Source organism: Gavialis gangeticus, unplaced genomic scaffold, assembly GCF_001723915.1.
Source record: "Gavialis gangeticus isolate Ggan-Ray unplaced genomic scaffold, GavGan_comp1, whole genome shotgun sequence".
In the NCBI taxonomy this organism is placed as follows: Eukaryota; Metazoa; Chordata; order Crocodylia; family Gavialidae; genus Gavialis; species Gavialis gangeticus.
Window position 1 is genome coordinate 124064613 of NW_017729024.1, and position 19567 is coordinate 124084179.

The following is a 19567-nucleotide window of genomic DNA, read 5'->3' on the forward strand; positions in this document are numbered from 1 at the left end:
CATATGTTTCTGTTTACTTTAGGTGCTTGCAGGATGTAAATCAACTTTTTTCCTCTTTGCTTAAACAAAGAAGGCTAAAGTCACCCCTGGGACCAGTGGCCATCACTCTAAAGTCAACACAGTTGTACCTGTTTACGCCAGGTGTCAATGTGGCCCAGTAATGCATTTGTAAATGAATGCCTTAGGGAAGGCTGCATCTTGGATTTTAAATCCCTGCAGGATATAAAGGGATCTAAAAGGAAGTATTGGCCTGAGGAATAGCACTTGATGCTCAGAAGCTTATCAAACAGTTCTCCCAGAAAAGAGATCCCAGAAAATACTTGCCTCTCACATATGGTATGCTTATTCATAAGTGCTGACCAAATAAACATCTAGTTTTATACTGTATATTGACATTTTATGGGGCCAAGGGCCAAACTGTACTGTCATACCAATACCAATCTGCATGAGTTTCATTCAAGCCCAGGACATTATTCCATATTTACATCAGTGAGACTGAGAGGAGAATTGGGGGCCTAGTCTGTGTAGAAGCTGCAATAATTCTTACGCTGGGTTAAGAGCACTTAAGAAAAGATGGTGAAGTAACAATGTTGCTTATGGGGGGTTTTTTGGTTCATTTGTATAATAAGAGATCTTCTAAAATGTAGGCATCTTTTATTTAAGCCAGTTCATTACTGATATGTAGTATTTTCTCAAATGAAACAAGGAGTTTGACGTAGTTGGTTACTCCTGCCACAACCTCCTCTCCCCCTGCAACTTTCCTTCCCTAGTTAAAAGTTCATATAACCCCACAACACTTGGCTGTTGAGATATGCATGTTTTCAATTCATTGTCAGTTTCCATACTGACTTTAAATGAAAATATGGAAAGTTTAAAGTGGGTCTACTCTGATGCGCTGTAACTACAGTGTGTCAGAGCAGACACCCCACGTATCTACAGGCACCTTTGTTCTAACTAAAATCTTACGTTAGCAGAGCTGAAACTGTATCTCATCAGGAGGTAAAGTGTTGCACAGGCTTGAGTACGAGTGACCTCTATGCTGCTGCTGCAGTGATGCAGAAGTCGTTGGCACAGGTCGGCACATTGTTCCACTTCCTCTTCGAACAGGAAATCTCCAAACTAAGGGAGGCAGAGAAGACACTAGTATTATTGCCAATCCCAAGCATTCAGGCATTGTAATTGTGAGAGTAGATTAAAAATGATAAGACATTTTTGGCTCTTTTGATAAGAGTTCTGCTTTCTAAACCTTCATGGTTCACATTTTCAAGATTTTCTCTTTAACTCCTGTCTCCTGGAAATATTCTTTCTATCACAATGAGCCACATTATTTAATTGTCCTAAAACACTTCCATTGTGGACCTCCCACGCAGCTTTCATTCTTGATCCTATTCCAAGTTTTAGTTTTATGCAAGTTTTAATTTTAGAGATACAAGTTGTTATGGCTTCAGTCCAAGCCTAACAACACCTATGTTCCAAGGAACTTTTATTTTAAACAGAATGCAGATGGAGTCACATATATTGTACGTGCATAGATAAAAACCAAGATGTACATGCAACAAACACATGCCATTATCTCCTATTGTAAAACCTTGTTTACCCGGTTCTCAACCTCAGCCCTTTCTTCAGTGTCATCTTGCTGTTTACACTGAACACTAGTTGACAAAGTCCCATCATTTTTACTCATTTATAGAACAGCATACACCTCCCTGCAGTACAATATAAATTATCTGAACAGTTGTTTCATAAAAATATAGTACCAACTCACTTTACTTGGAAGACAGATTCAAATAATTTTATAAAGCATTCATCATTATAAATTATTTTGATTGGAAGCTAGCTTTAAAAAAAATAATGTACAATGAGACTTTGGTTATGAACTTCGTAACTACCTGGAGAACAACCTGATAATTTAGTTTGTCAGGTAATCTATACTTACTGGGGAATGGACATAATGAACAGGATACTCCTGTCCTTTTTGTGTGCGTTTTAGGATATTTTCAAGGATTTTTCACTTCTGCATTTGGAGTGGAGACACTCCTTCAAATAAAGATCCATACACTACAAAATGCTAAACAATCTCCTAATGAGGCCTCTCCCCCAAACCCCTATATTAAAAGTTGAAAACAGATCTGTTATGACTTATATTATTAAGATATTGGCTAAATGCTGCCTGGAAATCTATCAAATCTATCAAGGTCAATGGAAATATGCTGGTGAAAAACAAATGGATAATTTGGCCTAGCATTTAGACAGAATGAAAGTACTAATATAAATTTAATTGATAGAAACCCTCCATGGTCTGAAGAATGTCTGGCATTCAAAAACTTGTCTAAGTCTATCCCAACGATATAGTTCATCCAATAAAAGATATCATCCTAAGAAATCCTTGCCTCTCACATTAAGAGACTAACATCATATCTCATTTACAGTATAACCGTTTAAATCTGGAAGAATCCCAATGTCTTAAAAGGAGTTGGTAAGAGTGGATGAAGCAGTTTTCACACAGTAATGAACTAATATACATGTACCGGTATGTCTGTGCATGAAACCTGTTTTGATGGATGCAAATGTAAATATTTATTGCACTTACAGATCTGCTTTAAAAATCACCTAATGTCTTAACTAGAAATAGGAAAATGTAAGTCTGTCAAGAGTTTACCTTGGCAATGAGTGCTCTGAGTGTAGCGAAGCAATGTGTTAGGTAAGTGGTGCTCTGATCGCAGCTGAGAGAGTTTACCAGGACCTTCAGCACTCCTCCCAAAAGGTTCTCTCTGCAGTCCACAGCAGAACTCGCCTATGCACAGAGAAGAGTAATCAATTGAACAGAGGAATCCCATAATGAACTTGCACATAAGCATGGAGATTTTACTCCTTTCATCAAGAAGACCCTTCTACGCTGCAAAAAAAGTGACATTTGAAATCTCAGGGTTTTTCCTCATTCTTGAGCATGTGCTTACTCTCATGTTACCACAACATTGGAAAGATTTCTATTGGAGTCGCTTCTTATGGGTTTGTGGCTCAGCAGAAAAGAAGAAACCCTTCATGTGCCTTGAATCCCTGCAATTTATTTTTAATTCAGTTTATTCCTGTACCTATCCTCAAAGTACCATATTTTTTTAAATCTTCCTTCTGTTTGGGTCTTTATGCTTCTTTAAGGGTCTATACAGGAGCCTTTAGTACATCACTTTTCTATTGACAAGGATTAAAGAGCAGTGTAAGTTTCTCTCTGTGTCAGCAGTGAGGTCATAGCCTATCACATAAATAAAAACCTCAGACCGAGGGGGCTGATCCTCAACTGATATCAACTGTCACAGCTCCACTAACTTTGACTGACCTTTGACTTGACCCTGGGAGGTAAAACAGGTTCTGCAAGTTTCTCCCTGCAAGTGGGTATTTTTGCCAATATGCCCCCATGCAGGTAGAGGATACCATGGACCAGAGCGGTGTGTAGGGTTAAACTCTAAATTCAGATGTCTTACATGACAATGCAGAACATTTCCACAAGAGCAGCAGGCCAGCCCCATTTTGTTACCCAATACAAACCAATACTGTCCTTTCCCCTTCCAGCCTCAAAACAGGACTGACAAGCCCCTGTATCCTGAGAAGTTAACTGAGATTGGATTTCAAGTACAGTTATGTAGAAATGGGGTGAAATTCTCTTCTCTGTTACACTGGTGAAAGCTCAATGAGTGAAAGGAGCTTACAGCAACAGTATAATAAGATGGCATATTTATCCTTTTCACTTTTTAAAGACAGAGATCATTAAGGATCCGTTTTATTGATTGTGAATGTTAAGATTCCTTTTTTTTTAGTTAAAATATGTACTGCTTAAGAAGCAGAAGAATACATCTTTCTCCCTTTTAGAGAGGTTGATGGAGAGCCAGCTGTGAAGTTCTCACCTGGATGATGTTCTCTTGCATATCTAAGATGATCAAATTAGCTTCTGTAGCCAGATTTCCACTGATCAGAGCTTCTTGATCAAGCTCAGCTTTTGTTCTGTGAAAAGGAGCACTCCTCATTATTTGGATGACAACCAGCTGTATCAACTAAAGGCCGAGTTAAAAATGACTGAATCCTGAATGTTCCCACAGGGATGGGTAATAGCAACCTCATTCAAGGGCATTTCCCAAGGACCACTAGGTTTACTGGGAGGAGCTGATATACTAGATGAGTGGTGCCCAACTGTTTTGCCAGGCAGGCTGGATGGGCTGTGGCCAGTCCATCTGTGGGATGGCCCAGCCCCATGGGAGGAAGGGGGCTTGATCCAGCTCTGTAGTGGGGGGAAGCATCATGGCCCAGTTTCGCAGGGCAACGGGGCACGGCCCAGCACCGATGCAAGCTGTACAGAGGGAAGGAGGCCTGGCCTGGTCTGGCCCCAATGCAGCCGCATGGGGTAGAGGTGGCATGGCCTGGTCCCCACAGGGAGATACAGTGTGGCACAGTCCCACACCGGCCATGCAGAGGGAAGGGGGCGTGTTCCAGCTCGCATCTAGCTCTGCAGGACTTGGGAATTTGGCCATGGGGAGAGATGGCAGTATTAACTGCCACTGCTTCCCCACTTCTAAATCTTTCAACCCATGGGGAGACCTGTGGGTTGTATGTCCTGGCTCTATTGGCTAGCGGTTGAGCAGCCCTGCACTAGATCTTAATCCTCAGGAAATGTGCTACAGGCGGGCTCCTACGTATTGTTAATAGCTGACTGCAGTTACCATTGGCATAATAATAATGAACAATATTTATAAAGTGACACCTATGCCTCAACATGCCCACAAAATGACATGCCACAGCTGCAAACCTGGGGCCTTGGCCCGACTAGCACAGCCTCTCATCCTGGCCTGCTCCCTAACAGCTAGCCACCCATGTCAGTTGAGGCTGTCCTGAAGCCCTGAGGAGGGTCTAGCTCTCCACCCACTCACTGGCACTGGAGTGGCTGGCCAGGGTCAGCTGAACCTCCACTTCCCTCATATAAATGTTTGACCCAGAATACAATCTGTCCAGGTAACAGGGCTTAATCTGATCCCAGACTGACTTGCTGTTCCCTCAGGCTTGCATTCTGACTCCACTCTTGGCCTGATTTTGTCTTTTGACCTGCTTTGCTCTCTGACTCCACTCTCTTCCTGATCCTCCAGCTTCTTGACTCAGCCTCTTCCTAGACCCTATTCTCAGATTGATCTCCTGGCTTCCTGACTTGGGTGGCCCCTGGAGTCTGCTTGTTCCTCCCAACCCAGGTTGGCATCTAGATCCCCAAGTGGCTCCAGACTGGGATGCCCATGACCCAGTGTGACAAAGCTGCTCAAGGAGCTGTACAACAAACATCTGAAAACATACTCTGCAGTGATACACCCAGAATAGAGTTATGATAAAAATAATCCCTTATAAAACTCTGTAAGAAAAGGATAGAGAAGGCAACCACAAGGAAGGGGGAAAACATTGTTGATACCAGAATATTTTTTGCTGCATAAAAGCAGAATTTGAGGACAGACTGAAATAGGTGAAAAAGGGGCAGCAAATTCCAGAGCTATGGATCCAGTGCAGCCAATACACAATGACCATTTGATGTGAGAAGGAATAGTGGCTTTTCTAAAAGAAAGTGAGGGGATGGTGGACAAAACCCAAACCTGTGTCAAGACCAGGCTTAAGGAAGAAGCCTGGAATAGAGGCCTTGTGCATCTCTCAGCAGAGTTGATGCATGATATTGAGCTTGATGCATGATTTGTAACAAGAAATTTATTCAATAAAAGTTCATCATCTATTTGCAGATTCTGTACAACTCATGAATCATTTGCTTAAATATATTAATGATGCAAAATTCAACTACAAAAGGGGAAAAAAAGCATTTGCAGATAATTCCTGGGTTTATATATATGTGCAAACTGTCACTTGTAAGTATTCAGCATGTGAAACTGGAGCTGTTTTGGCTGAACTAAGTTCTCGCAGGCAATTTTCTGTCCAGGGCTGGATGAACAGTTCTTACTGTAGACTTTTCATATAAATTCAGGATTTGCTTTCTGTAAATATTCCACATTTTTTCCCTATAATTCTGTATCTGCATGAAATTGGAGGGAGACCCTGCCAGGAGACCACTGCAATAATCGAAGCATAAATATGAGCAAGACTGGCACAAATTAAATAAGCAACAACAATCTTTTGAACTGGTTCTCGCAACCACAGTATGATTCAGGCCCTCTACGTTAACCATTTTGATTTATCTTGTTTGTGTGGTTATGGTTGTTTTGTACAAGCCTTTTAAACAGCCAATAACCTTAAAAAATGACTGACTCCTCTCTTTATATTTCATTTGCTTTGAAGTAGAGATAACTTTTCACAGTGAATACAAAATGGGACCCATGGGGAAAAAAGAGATAGAGTCAGGATAGGTGCTCAAAATGGGGGCCATCAGCTCACTCCCCAGTAAGTGCTGGAGAATGAAAAAAAACCCAACACTAACTTTTTCAGTAGGAAATGCACTCAGACTTGGCTCTCCCTTGGTTCAGGGTATCTGCTGAAAAGGACAATAAGACATTCACAGAGCACAGGGACATACGGATCCTCTCAATATGCAGACTTGCACTCTTAGCTAAAGGAGCAATTGATTAAACTGAACCAATGTGGCCCACACCAAGAATAGTACCTAGTAGGGCTGTGTGAAGCTTCGGTTGCTGATTTGATTTGGTGGAGATTCAGCCCAATTCAGTGGCTGAATCTCCAAATCCAAATCAAAATCAAATCAGGAGACCCTTTAATCCCTCTGAATCAAATTGGAACCCTCCAAATCTATTTGGAGAGATTCAGTGATTCGGACATAGACACAGCTTTAAATGTTTTTTCTACATACCTCAAGTTACCAGGGGGCTTATGAAAGCTGCAATGCTGGGGCGCATGGAGTGTCCCACAGGAGAGTGGGGGGGTCCCCAGCACGCTCGGCAGCAGACCCGGAAGTGGACCAGAAGCACTTCCAGTCCACTTCTGGATCGACCGGGGAGCATGCAGGGGGTCCCCCAGTGCCCCCCTGGCTTTGTGACTGGTGCCTCCTGGGTCTGGGGGGGCACCCGGGGTCCCCCTGTGGCCAATCACTGAACTGGGGAACATGGGGGGGCCCCTGCGCACTCCACGGCAGAAGTACTTCTGGTCCACTTCCAGGTTCACTGCCAAGCATGGAGGGGGCCCCCCCGTGCTCCTGTGGGATGCTCCGTCCACCCCAGCATCGCAGCATTCACAAGCCATGCCTGGTACCTTGAGGTAGGTAGAAAAAACACAATGCTGTGTCTATGGCCAAATCGCTGATTCTCTGAAATCAGCACTGAATGTTCAGATTCAGATTTGGCCAAATCGAATCAGGGACAGTGATCAACAAATTGAATCACTGTCCTTGATTCAGGGCAAATCCAAATCAAATAGGGCCCATTTCACACACCCCTAGTGCCTGATTTGTCAGCCTTACCCTTATTTCTCCTGTTCAGCATGAAGTTTGATAATTAAGGACCAATTTATACTTCCCTGGCACAGACCAAATTCATTTGGACTTATGGAAATTTTACATGAAGGAGAACAAAAAGGTCCACAAAATTTGGTCCTAACATTTCAGCTTCTGTTTTGAGAAAGAGAACACTATTAATCATGCTAACTCCGCATTCTGTTACCTAGCTACAACTGTGCCACGTAATTTAGCCTAGTACTCCTAGACTACATTAGTCAACTATTGAATAAATAAAAATACTGCAGCAAAATGTCTTCAGTGATGAAAGGATAGGCATATTCATCACAGACAAAGCGGAGAGGCATTTTCTTGTTCTTTCTTTTAAACTGCAGTGAATTCCAAAACTGAAAATCTTTGCTCAAAAAAGACAGCTAACAACCGTTTACCTGCTTATCCCAGAATCTTTATAACCCCAATGGACAAAAAACTAAAACCAATACCCCTTTTCCTAGCCAAAGTAACTAAAAAGGGCTCTGGACATTCAGTACAACTTTAATATAGAGAAGAAGCTACCCCTTTTTTTAAAAAAATGGCATCTATTTACAATGATATCATTTACGCAAGTAGGTATAGGGGAAAAAATTATGTTTCTTCTAGTGAAGAAGTCATCAAATTTCTACATTTATAGACTACTTGGAACAAAGAGTATGAAAAATACTAGTTTTTACAGTGCAATTCATTCATGAAAAGCTAGTTGTCTCTAAGTAACATACTGAGTTATTTGGTTGATTAGGCTGCTTTATTTTTACCCTCATACTTTGGATAGTAAAAAACTGCTGTATTCACAACTGGCAAGCTGAAACTTGTAACAAGAACATCATAAGAGAAGAATCTTTTTTTCCCCCTCCTCTGGTAAATAATTCACCAATGGGTTAAATCTGGCAAACTTAGTGAGACAAAGCACATATTACCATGCTGCATACATTCAACAATGCAACTATAGCACTGTAAAAGTCAAATAAGCCCTGTTTTGAGGTACCTGGGATATTATACGTATATCTCTCATATACAGTTAAATCAGAAAGAAAAAGATACATAGTTCACAGATTAAGCCCCGGAAGTCTTTAGAAACTCACTGGTATGTCCCAGCAACAGCCAACCCCCAAAGGAATTATTTTTTATTTCTTTTCCTCTTTGAAGAAAGAGGCTGGAATGAAACAGCTGATTTTGTAATAAAAGCATCCTGAGAAAAAAAAACCCAACCAAACCCAGCCTGGTTTAGGTAAAAGTGATATAAATTTATTAAATGACTTACTTATCTTGCCTTTCGTTTGCCTGCCGCCAGTGAGTCTGCTCTTTTCTCCATCGCAGGTTTTCATTTAGCCCTGCCAATCTGTCATTCCCTAAGAGTGCAACATACGTCAGTAAGATTAAAGCAGAAAGAGAACACCTGCATTGTGATATCTAATCATACAAGGTGATCTAAATTTCTCTAACAGTCATTTGGTGCTCAAATCCCCCAGCTTTCAGCCCTGGGGATCCTGCTACAAGGGCACTGTCAATCATTTCTGAAACTCTGGGGCTTTTAAATTTAATTTGCAATTTAAAGTTTCCCCAAGACATTTGTAACACTTTTTTTAAAATGAGCTGACTTTTCACTGTAGAGGCAACTCGCTTTATTTTTAATGTTTTTTAAACTGTGGCCATGTATGAGGGATATCATAGAAACCACATCATGACACTGAAAATGTTCAATGCACACAGTTTTTCCTTCTGTACTTGCAACTAAAATAGGGTCAGAAAAGTGATTATTTGAAGGAACATCCTTGTAAATCTGTTCCCAGATATAAGGGTCAATTACTATAGTAACTGGTGTCAAACATATGGCTGGTGGGCTATATCTGTCCCACAGATGTGGGTCATCAGGCTCTTGGGGCTTCTTGCTGCAGTTGCCAGCAGCCAAAGTGCTGCAGTTACTCAATCCCCAAAGCCATGGCTGCCAGTACCAGCACCTAGTGGGTGAATGCCACTGTAGAAATTAGTTTTTTGTTGACACTAGTGACTAAAAATCAGCAGCATTTACCCCCTGGCTGGTGGCCATGCTAACACCACTCTAGTTAACTCCTCAACTGCTAGCATCACCACAACAGCACTGGCACCTGTGGCTAGAAGGTCTGTGGTCTAGGCCCAGCCCATGGGAAGCCCATGGTCCGAATCTGACCTACAATGTGCCCTGCAGTCCAGATCCAGATCCAGGGCACAAGGGGCCATGCAGTATGGATCTAGCCTGTGAGGTGAAAAGCTTGACATCCCTGCTAGTTGAAGATTTAGAGAGTTTCTGTTGTCTTTTAAACCCCAAAAGGGAAAGAGATTTGGATTGCCAGCTTATTTGAAGTTTTCTGATTAAAGATAAAGGGGAAAAAACAAAAAGTACCAGCCGGTGTCCTGCAGCGTTTCATCATTTCACCTCTGGCCCCTTCTCCTCTCAGTAAAGCCTCTTCTAGCCGGGCTTTTGCATCTTTTGATTTCTGGAGCACTTGAGTGCTAACTTTATCTGAGCTTTGTTTGCCCTGGACATATGTAAGAAAGCAAAGTCATTTTCTTCACTTCAGAGCACCTATGTTAAAAATACACACACACTGTTAATCCAAAGTGTACTGCTGATACTTTTGATATCTCTCTTGGACAGAATTCAAAACAGACGGAGGCCAATGAACACCATTATCAATGTACAAAAGCAGTGTGCATACCATCAAAGAGCCAGTATGTGTACTGTTAGCAAATACACAGATATATCTGGAAGTAAAGAGAAAGGTGACTTTTGAGAGATAAATACTCCAATATTTCAAACTATTTAATGATAATAGTTTGCTCTTGTAGAGACTCTGGTACAACATTACATTTAGCTTCACAGTCCCATTGAGCAGTAGGTATTATTATTCTAATTTGACAATGAAAAATGTAGGCATAGAGCGAAATTACTTGGCCTGGTACAGGTACATACCAGCAGAGCTGAGAGTTCTGACTTCAAGCACAAACCTTAGCAGTACCACTCTCTGCCCAGGACTTGATAAGAAACAGTGCAGCTCCTGGGATGAAAGAATCTATCCTAACCCCCTATTTGCATAGGCAATTTCTTTATACAAGGAAAATAGCAAAGAAATTTGATTGTAGAAATGTGCAAAATGTAATAGTGAGTAAAGCTTCACAGCTTGGGAGATTTGATTCATCGATGTTTAGCTGAACCTCTCAAGGAGGAAAATGCTGGCAGAAGAGACACATCTGCTTTGACTTCCTGTCTGAAATAAGATACTCAGAGCTCCATGAAAAGGAAAAAGTAAGAAAAATTTTAACCCAGTTTTGCAGAACCACATAAACAAATTGTTTGAGTTCTCATCATAGATTTGGACCAGTTATTTCACTTGAATCAATTAGTCCATCTCTAATCAAGATGAAACTGAGATGGCAAGAGGGCTACTTTATACCCTTCAGTCCCAAAGAAAATATTGGGACAAATCAGCAAGCCAACTGGGACACGTCCCATTTACCTTGTATTCAAAGCATGAGACACAAATGAAGAGGAGATCTAAAATCCTGTTCAGCTGCATGGATGGAAGGTCTGCAATCCATTTCTGAATGAGGTTCTGATCAGCATTCTTCATGATCCAGAGGAAACAGATCAGAAGGTTGCGAGTGGCATCAGGACTCAACATGCTGTACTGTTTGTAAGGCTAGCAGTTTATAAAAACAAACATATATTTGACAAGAGGAGAAAAAGGAGAAAGTCATGTTATTTAAATAAACTAGTGGAGTCTAGCATCACAAGTGCTCCATCTATTCCAGATTCCCTATTTATGATATACCCATTATATTTTCCAAAAGGCACACCTGAGGTTCTGGAATTAGTACTAGGGCGTGGGTGTAAGAGGAAGAGTAACTCCCCACAGTATTTCTAGATGTTACCAGCAACAATCCTAACAACAGCATCAAAAAAAAAAAAGAGTCCTGCCCAAGTGCTCCCAATTCTGCAGGTAATGATATTTAAATATGTTGCCTGGCTGCTTTATGGAGCATGTTGAGGGATGCTTATGACTAGTGGTGGTGGGATGGGGTCCTGTGGAGGAAGGGGTAGAGACAGTGCAGTGTCTGGCAGTGACTGAAGAAGAAGCGGTACAAAAACCAAATGGCTGTGGGAATCTGGCTCACTTTGGCAAAGGCAAACCAGCAGGCTGCACGGATTCAGCTCATACAGGTTTCAAATCCTGCTGGAATAAGTGTCTCCCTTGATAACCCAAGCCCCTGCTGAGCTGTAGATTGCCAGGAACCACAGGGAAAGAAGGACAGAAAATACTAAATGAAAACAGTAGGAGGAAGGAAGGAATGAACGAGGATAGGCTAGCAAAGTACTGCACACATACCAGTGAAGACAGAGATACACCGGAAGTCCTGAGGAGGCTAAACTGATTCCCAGCAATGGCCAAGGCAACAGACTGATTGATTGTAGATTCTTGATCTTCATCTGGATTCCCTGAACGACCTTTCCCACCACGAGCATCTGAAACTAGATTTGAAGCATCTCACTGACACTGCATAGTACAAGTAAATGTAGCTTTGGTTTTCTAAGTATCACGTGATGGCATGGTCCCCATATCCATCCCTGTTGGATGGAATGAATCAACTCTTATTCAACTGGTATTGAATCAACTGGTATTTCTCTTAGTCATGGCTTGTTAAGGTGAAATAGTAATGGAGTAAAAGGAGAGAAGAGGAATAATATTACCAGCATATTGTGCACCAAAGGAGCGCCTACACATTCCTCTTAAGTGGGCTTAGCCTAAAATCTCCATTTTTAAGATGCATGAAGGGCACAGGTCAACACGTGCGCACCCTTACTGCGCTTTAAAAATGTCAATTTAAAGCTATGTATGCCTACATTTGGTACCTGCATAAAGACGGTATCAAATTTAGGTGGGATAGCCAAGTTGCATTAATGCACATGTGGATGTGCTAATGTGCATTAATGTGGTGTGCATCAGTGGATATACACTATATAAATGAGCATTAGTGTGTTTCCACATGTGCTGATGTGAGTGCCTTAATGTGCATTAATGTGTCCACATGTAGATGTGCACCTAAATCACCTTAATGTGCCTTAAGGAAAGGCATGTTAAGTTTAGGCACATGTAAATGCACATGTAGACATGCCCAAAGACTGTCAAGTTAATCAAAAAAGCATATGGATAGAAGGATCTGTTCAAATCCTCTCCGGCTGTTTTGAAAAAAATTGTTTCGAAGGAAAAACCATCAGGGGACCTGAGGATTTTACAACACTTAGACTAGGTCACTTTGTGCCATGTTTAATTGGCATTACCTGGTTAAGTATCACCACCAAAACTGTGTACATGGGTGTGGGACTGTTACAGAAATATGTACATAGGTACAAATCTAGCAGCTGTTGACAGAAGAGCTTTTTAAGTGTTTAGTTTAACTAATCTGATGCAGCCTATAGAAAAACTGAGTAGGAAATAAATTCTCTAAGAATGAGTGTCCAATTTAAAGGCATTTAAGCCTGGTTTTCCGAGGCGCCAGGTGACCTCACCTGATGTGGTCAATATCTCTGTAGTGGGTTGTTACTTTCATAATATAGGTTTTGTTTTCCTTGGGACAAACTTGTAACCACAGGAAACAACATAAAGTATAAAACAAGCAAGCATATAAACAATAAATGATTAAACCAAACCCTGTGGTCCATTCCCAGATCCTGAGACAGTAACCCCAGCTCTGCACAGCACCTCCACCTTCCCTTTCTCCCTCAGCTCCCTTCCCTAGGAGTTTTAATTTCCTCTGGGCCATCCAATCATCCCCACTAGTTAACCCAGTCCCTCCTAGGCAGGCACACAGGCAGGCAGGCAAACTTATTTCTACCACCTGCAGCTGGGCTGCAGCATCCAAGCCAGGCATCCTGTTAAAATCTCTAAAAACAAGCCCCATGGCATCTCATCTTAGACACCAAAAAAGAAAAAAGAAAAAAAAGAAAGGACACCCCAAATTAGCGTCACTTTGGAACATTTAGGACTTTCATAACTATCCCTGTTTTCTCCTATATGACATAAAGATAAAACCTATCAAAAGGGTATAATGACACTTAACTATGTCAAGCACTTTTACATTTTTGGATGGTAAGAAATAATATTTATTGATGATGTGACTGTTTTATTCCAGGGACTCTTGCATAATTAGTGACAAAAATCTTAGGTTCTCAAAAAAAAGTTTCCTTTTTTCCACTGTTGCCATAAGTTTTTCATGTAAGTGACAGGTACTTTCGCACGTAGCAAAGCAGAGCACTGCGTTTTAAAAGAATATCAGCTACTTTCAATGAAAAAACACAAAACAGCTATTTGGGGCAAATTCATACGAATCCACTGGAATATATAACTGAGTAAAAGAGCTAGAGAACTATTTAAAAACAAAACTAAAAAACTAAACAACCTCTTCCACCCCACCCAGAATACCTCCAGGATTACAAGATTCTGATCAGCATTTATAGTGACACTCAGTAAGATAAAAATTATCTTCTCTAGCCTTGAACACGTTGGTTACATTTGTGCAAAATGAGTCTTGTAACTACAGTACCACAATGCTAACAATACTAAGTGGTAATAGAAAGATGAATACATAATGTTCACTCCCAAAATTAACTGCATCCAATTCATTTGGTTGGGAATTTTAAAAATTATGTAACAACATGACAGTATTACTTTTGTTCTCCTTCCTAATGCACATTTTAAGCCATTCAGGGCTGGGGCCATGTGTATATGCTACCTAGGATAATAGTAATAATTACGCAGCTAAAACTATCTCCTTTATATTTTGAGATTCAGGTCACTTAAATTACTCAGTGAGGACAAATTAAAAAAAGAGGGCCATACCTGTGAAGTCATAGAGCTGTGGGAGTGCATCCAAAATGATCCCAACCAAAGGGAGGTAAAGAGCAGCAATTTTGACCTTCACCTCTTTTTTGGAGCAGCGCAGGTCTAAATCATGGGAACTCAGCAAGCTATGGATAGCACTGATAGCTTTCTTCTGCACCTTACCAATTCTGTTGGCACAAAAACAGGAATTAGTTTTGTTATTGTCACATGCAAGTTGTGCAGACCAGAAGCAATAAGAGATGATTAGTGGGGGGAACGAAGGCAGAAATCAACTACTCAGTAATTATAGGATAACGTGTTTTGCTATAATCACAAAGTAACATTTCAGTTTGCATTCCCAGAAGACCTGCAAATGAGTAGAAAACATTTGACAAAGGGCCTCCAAGTAATTCATCCATTCTAGGCAAATTCAACTCCGTGGAGAAACGAAGACCATTTGGAGACAACCACAGCTATGCATTTACCCAAGCCCTTCAGCACACAGACAGCAATGTTTTCAAGACCTTTGCTTAGCCAAGAACAGAAGAAAGTTGCGAGCTGTGATGTAAAAGCATGACATTTTCCTGCATATTTAAGTAGCACTATTACATATAACAAGACATACGCATTCATTGAGGCAAATGTTTTGCACCTAAAATGATTATTGTTATGTTACAAAATGACCTATATACAATTACCCATCAGGTTGGTGAAGTTTCTATCTCTTTTACTATGGCAAGAGCATTGAGAGCTATGTGATCCTGGCTTATGCTAGGATGTTCTAGTCTAGTTATCACTAAAGTCTATGTTAAAAGTTAAAAAGATCTTTCATCTTTACCAGAGATTATCTTTTTGAGCAGAATATATTTTCCTTCCATGCAACTAGCATAGATTACCTCTTTCTTTCCTACCCTGACTTTGTCTCACTCCAGTTGCCATCTTAGACAACGAACTTGATGGTTTTCCTGGCTCAGTTCAGGTCTATTGCAGACGGTGGTTTGATTGTACATTTATTATTGGGAGCATTACTGCAATGGATGCGTGGTTTGTTACCCATATGCTGAGGGGTGGGCTTGAAGGATAATCCACCAATATTCTTGAATGTAGACAAGGTCCATTAAACTCTAGAGTCCATCCATTCTACTCCAATACAGAGGGAAATACAGGTAGAGGCCTTTCTTGCGACGCTGTGACACTACCGCTATACACTTTCCATGTGGAAAACAAGAAGCTGGACATGAAATCAAACCCAGGTCTATCAGGTGATAAACAATCTGTACTGATCACAGGGCCATCAGGATAATCCTCGAAAAAAAATAAGAAACCTACCCCTCTGTCTCTGTGTCCAGGGCAGCTGCCAATTCAGTGAAGAGCAGTCCAGTCAGAAAGTGCTGCTGACGAAAATCTGCTGAAAGGTCAAACATACTGGCAATTTTCTGATCCTGGAAACTAGAGCAGGAGCTTGAATTCTGGAAAAGTATATTAGGTGTTTTAATGGATTATCAAAGAAAAAACAACTCATTAAACAAACTACAGTGACAGCTCATGGAAAATACATCTAATAGGTCACTCTGTTGAAAGGATGGACTATGATGTCAGAAGAATGTAAAGCTTTACAATCAAATTGAGTAAAATCCCTATGAAGCAACACATTTCCATGAATATTTAGAGCAAGCCTAAACTACTCAATAGTGAATGCTGAGTGTGGGTAAGTAGTGCACAACATTTTATTCAGTGAAATCAGTCTCTCTTTCCGTTTGCTGTTTGCCATCTTATAACACTCAAATTTGTTTTAAGGAATTATCATATCAGCAAGTGGTTTCTAAGAATAGCCCTCATTTTATTAATTGTGCACAAGCAACTTGCTGTAACTATTTGATGTGCAAAGTCCAAACTATATTTGCTAGCATGGATAGGGGACAAAGCCAGAATTTCCCCTGGGTTCAGGTGTTTTTTATTGCACTCTGCCAGCTTAAAGTAGTTACAAACTGGCTTAAGGGAATAGACACATGAACAAGTTACCAACAGGTAACTTAGTATGTGAAATTGCAGCCTATTAGCTACTCCACAATCTGTGCAAGAGAAAGCTCCAACAGCAAAGGCACTGCATAGGGACTTCTTTGCCACCTCCTCCTGACACCTGCTGTAAACGTGTGGCCAAGCAAGATGGAAGTTTAAACAGTGTTTCCCTGAAGCCTGGCAATCTTTGGCTCGGGTTGTTTGCAGCTGGTATAATTTAGAGCAGCCTTCAAACTCCTGTAACTTATAGCTGTGGTCTGATATATGGCCAGCCAAAGAATGGGAAGTTGCTGCTGAGTTTGTATTTTGAACTCCTCAGCTGCAATCATGATGCTAGGTTGGCAGGTCACTTGGCGGGTTTTGTTCCCTGACCAGGCAAGCATAACTTCTAGAGTCTATTTCCAGTACAAAAACAAGTTGAGAAAGTTCACAATTTGCTTTTCATTTATATTCTTTAGCATTCACTTGAACATTTCTTCCAATGAACTGAGAACAGTGCTGCAAAACAGATTGCAACACTCTGCCTGCCACCTACGTGTAAAATGGGCTGAATCAAGACCCCACAGCTGAAGACTCCCAAACTTTAGGGCAATGAAAATCTGCATTAAGAACCAGAGACATGAGAGCACCATGACATCTTGGAACCCAGACAGTTCAGTTTTGCCTGTTCGGAGTAACAACTGGATGTTCCATGCCTTGGTGTGTGAATTTTCTACATGGGCTCTTCACAAAAATTGCACAAGATTTATCCCCAAGGCCACCTTATTGAAAAACCTAACTCTAGTTGGCAGCTCTCCTGTACACAGAGCAGAATTACTAAACTGCTGACTAGTTACCAGATTAAATCATGCAAGAGCAGCGAAAAAGCCCTATTGATTTGCATGGATTGCATTTTGTAGGTTACTCTTAAAGAAGAAGAGAGTTCATGATGTTTCCTGAGGAAGAGACTGATCCTAATTGGTTTCTGTCCAGGTTTGACCCAAAATATCTATTTCAATAGCTGTGCACAATTGCCATTTTCTTGCTTTCTTCCTTTAAAAAAAAGAAAAAAGAAGAATCCCATTTCCAGATCTTTTGTGTCAAGAGGTAGCCTTAAGAAGAAATCTTGATCCTCAAAACCTCAAGCTTTATATTAATTAGCAGAAAGGAGCCTAAAACATGCATCCTTTTTTTTTTTTTTTTAATTTTATGAATAGTGACCTATTTGTATACTTAAGATACGGGTTTGGGAAGTTTTAAGGGCTACCTTTATCGATGCTGTATATCATCAGCTTTTTGGTAATACCCCTTAGAAAGAATATATGAACTTGAACTTTCAAAATGAACCTCCCAGCTTCTCAGGGCTCCTTTGTATCTCTAGTGACCTCCTACCTTTCTTCTTACGGTCATGGGAAGAAGCCATAGGCTATAACTTTAATTATTTTTTCTTTTGATCCATACCACTCATTTTTGGGACTAAGAAAACGTATTTCTATTTGAAGAATCTTCAGAGATAATGGTTGCTTTTCTTTTATAGCTAAGAGACATAGCCTCTCTAATTAGTTAGGTTCTTCCTGGGACAGGAGGCTCCAGTACTAACCTAGGGAAATGGCAATGGGAAACATTTCCATTTTAAGCTGAGCAGGCACTACACAGCCCAGGAAAGTAGTTAGGGAATCACCTATTTAGGGATTATGGGGCTCTTTTGTGCCAGAAGCTACTTGTACACCCCTGCTTGATGCCCTGCAGCAAGTTGCAAGGTAGGTACCACCTGAAGAATTTAGGGTAAGAGAGGACAAAACCCAGGAAGAAAACAAGTTTGGGGTGCCAGCTATGGACTTCTCAGAATATGGTTAGGAGTTCAGGGAAAGAAGGACAGCAGGCAAGGATACACAGTTGTAGGGAGAACATCCAGGGCTATGCAAATACTAATCTAGATTTGCAAATTGTGTGCGTTTCTGGGATCTTACTCATGGGAAGAACAAGACAGTGGCCTGAGGCAGATTTATGAATATTTTGCAGAGTTCTACCTACAACATAAATGACCCTATACAAAAAACCAGGAAGTGCAAACAGAAGGGAATATTGACTAGGGAATACTGAAAGAGGCATAACAAAATCGAAGTTTCACTGTGAAACTCTAGAAAAGCAAAGTAAGTCACTACGGGAAATGAAAAGCAAGCTAATACTTTGCTTTCAGCAGCATTTTCTCTCTATTAGCAGAAATCCACGTTTCAGTCAATACCTGAGCATACAGGCACCATCTCCAAGACATGAGAGAGGCCAGCAAATTGAAAGCCAGGTGCCAGACAATCAGCCGATTTTTGGCTGGCTCTAAGTCTGCTCAGGGCTTGAACTGGCCCCAGCATGGTCCCTGGAGCCAGCTGACAATTAGCTGATCATCTGCTGTAGCAGGGCTGGTTCAAGAATTGTATGGGGGGGCAGTTTGAGCCCTCAGGCAACAGTCAACCGATCATCTGTCGTAGCAGAACTGGTTCAAGTCCTGGTGAGGTCCTAACCCTGTCGCACATTCAGTTTAAGGCATGATGGAACCCAGCCACAAAAAGATATTATATATTTTTGTGACTGGTTTCTCTTTTTGAGGAGCCATTAAATTCCTCATATGTGTGGCCAAGTTACTATTTAAGACAGGATTAACCTACTAACCTTGTTTTAAGCATAATGTCTACCAGGGGACAGAGTTTGTGTCCTTTATCTAGGGACTCACATTTTGCTGCATATTTCCATAAGTTATAATGCACTGTAAACAGATGTTGCCACTGGTATGAAAAAATATGCCCTTTATCCTCACAAACATACTTCTGCTATACATAGTGAGACCATGGGTTCTCCAACCCCCCATTATGGTATTTTTCACCACATCTACTGAAAAAAATCACAATAAAACATACATCTTTGCCCTTTCTGCAAGACAGTTAATCATTCTTGATATTCCCAGGATGGCGGATTAATTTAGACCTAAAAAGCTGATTACAATACATACTGAACACATTCTTCTCTTCCCTATGTGTACTTCACATGAGGGAGATGGACATGTGGCACTGTACTGAGTGATGCCTACCTGTGATGATAACGAGGGTGAGGGAGATGTTGGGGTAGATACTGAAGTCATGAAGAAGAGATTCAGATTGAGGTAATGTTCATGGCTGCAAAGAACTCGCAGAAACTCCAACCTCATGGAAATTAGGGTGGAGAGTGTATTCAACTTGTTTGACAGCTA

At 41.0% G+C, this 19567-nt stretch overlaps 1 protein-coding gene across 2 annotated transcripts in view; it reads right to left on the bottom strand.

Annotated features, from left to right (window-relative positions):
• Positions 1-19567, bottom strand: part of DOCK8 (dedicator of cytokinesis 8) — a 162246-nt gene that overhangs the window by 27372 nt on the left and 115307 nt on the right. For both annotated transcript variants that reach the window (XM_019517658.1, XM_019517659.1), the window contains 10 exons: positions 19409-19564; positions 15658-15797; positions 14347-14516; positions 11836-11978; positions 10966-11148; positions 9852-9987; positions 8733-8820; positions 3900-3996; positions 2660-2794; positions 967-1119 (listed from right to left, as the gene is read on the bottom strand). In XM_019517658.1, the coding sequence (XP_019373203.1) occupies positions 967-1119; positions 2660-2794; positions 3900-3996; positions 8733-8820; positions 9852-9987; positions 10966-11148; positions 11836-11978; positions 14347-14516; positions 15658-15797; positions 19409-19564 (1401 nt within the window). The remainder of the gene's footprint in view (positions 1-966; positions 1120-2659; positions 2795-3899; positions 3997-8732; positions 8821-9851; positions 9988-10965; positions 11149-11835; positions 11979-14346; positions 14517-15657; positions 15798-19408; positions 19565-19567) is intronic.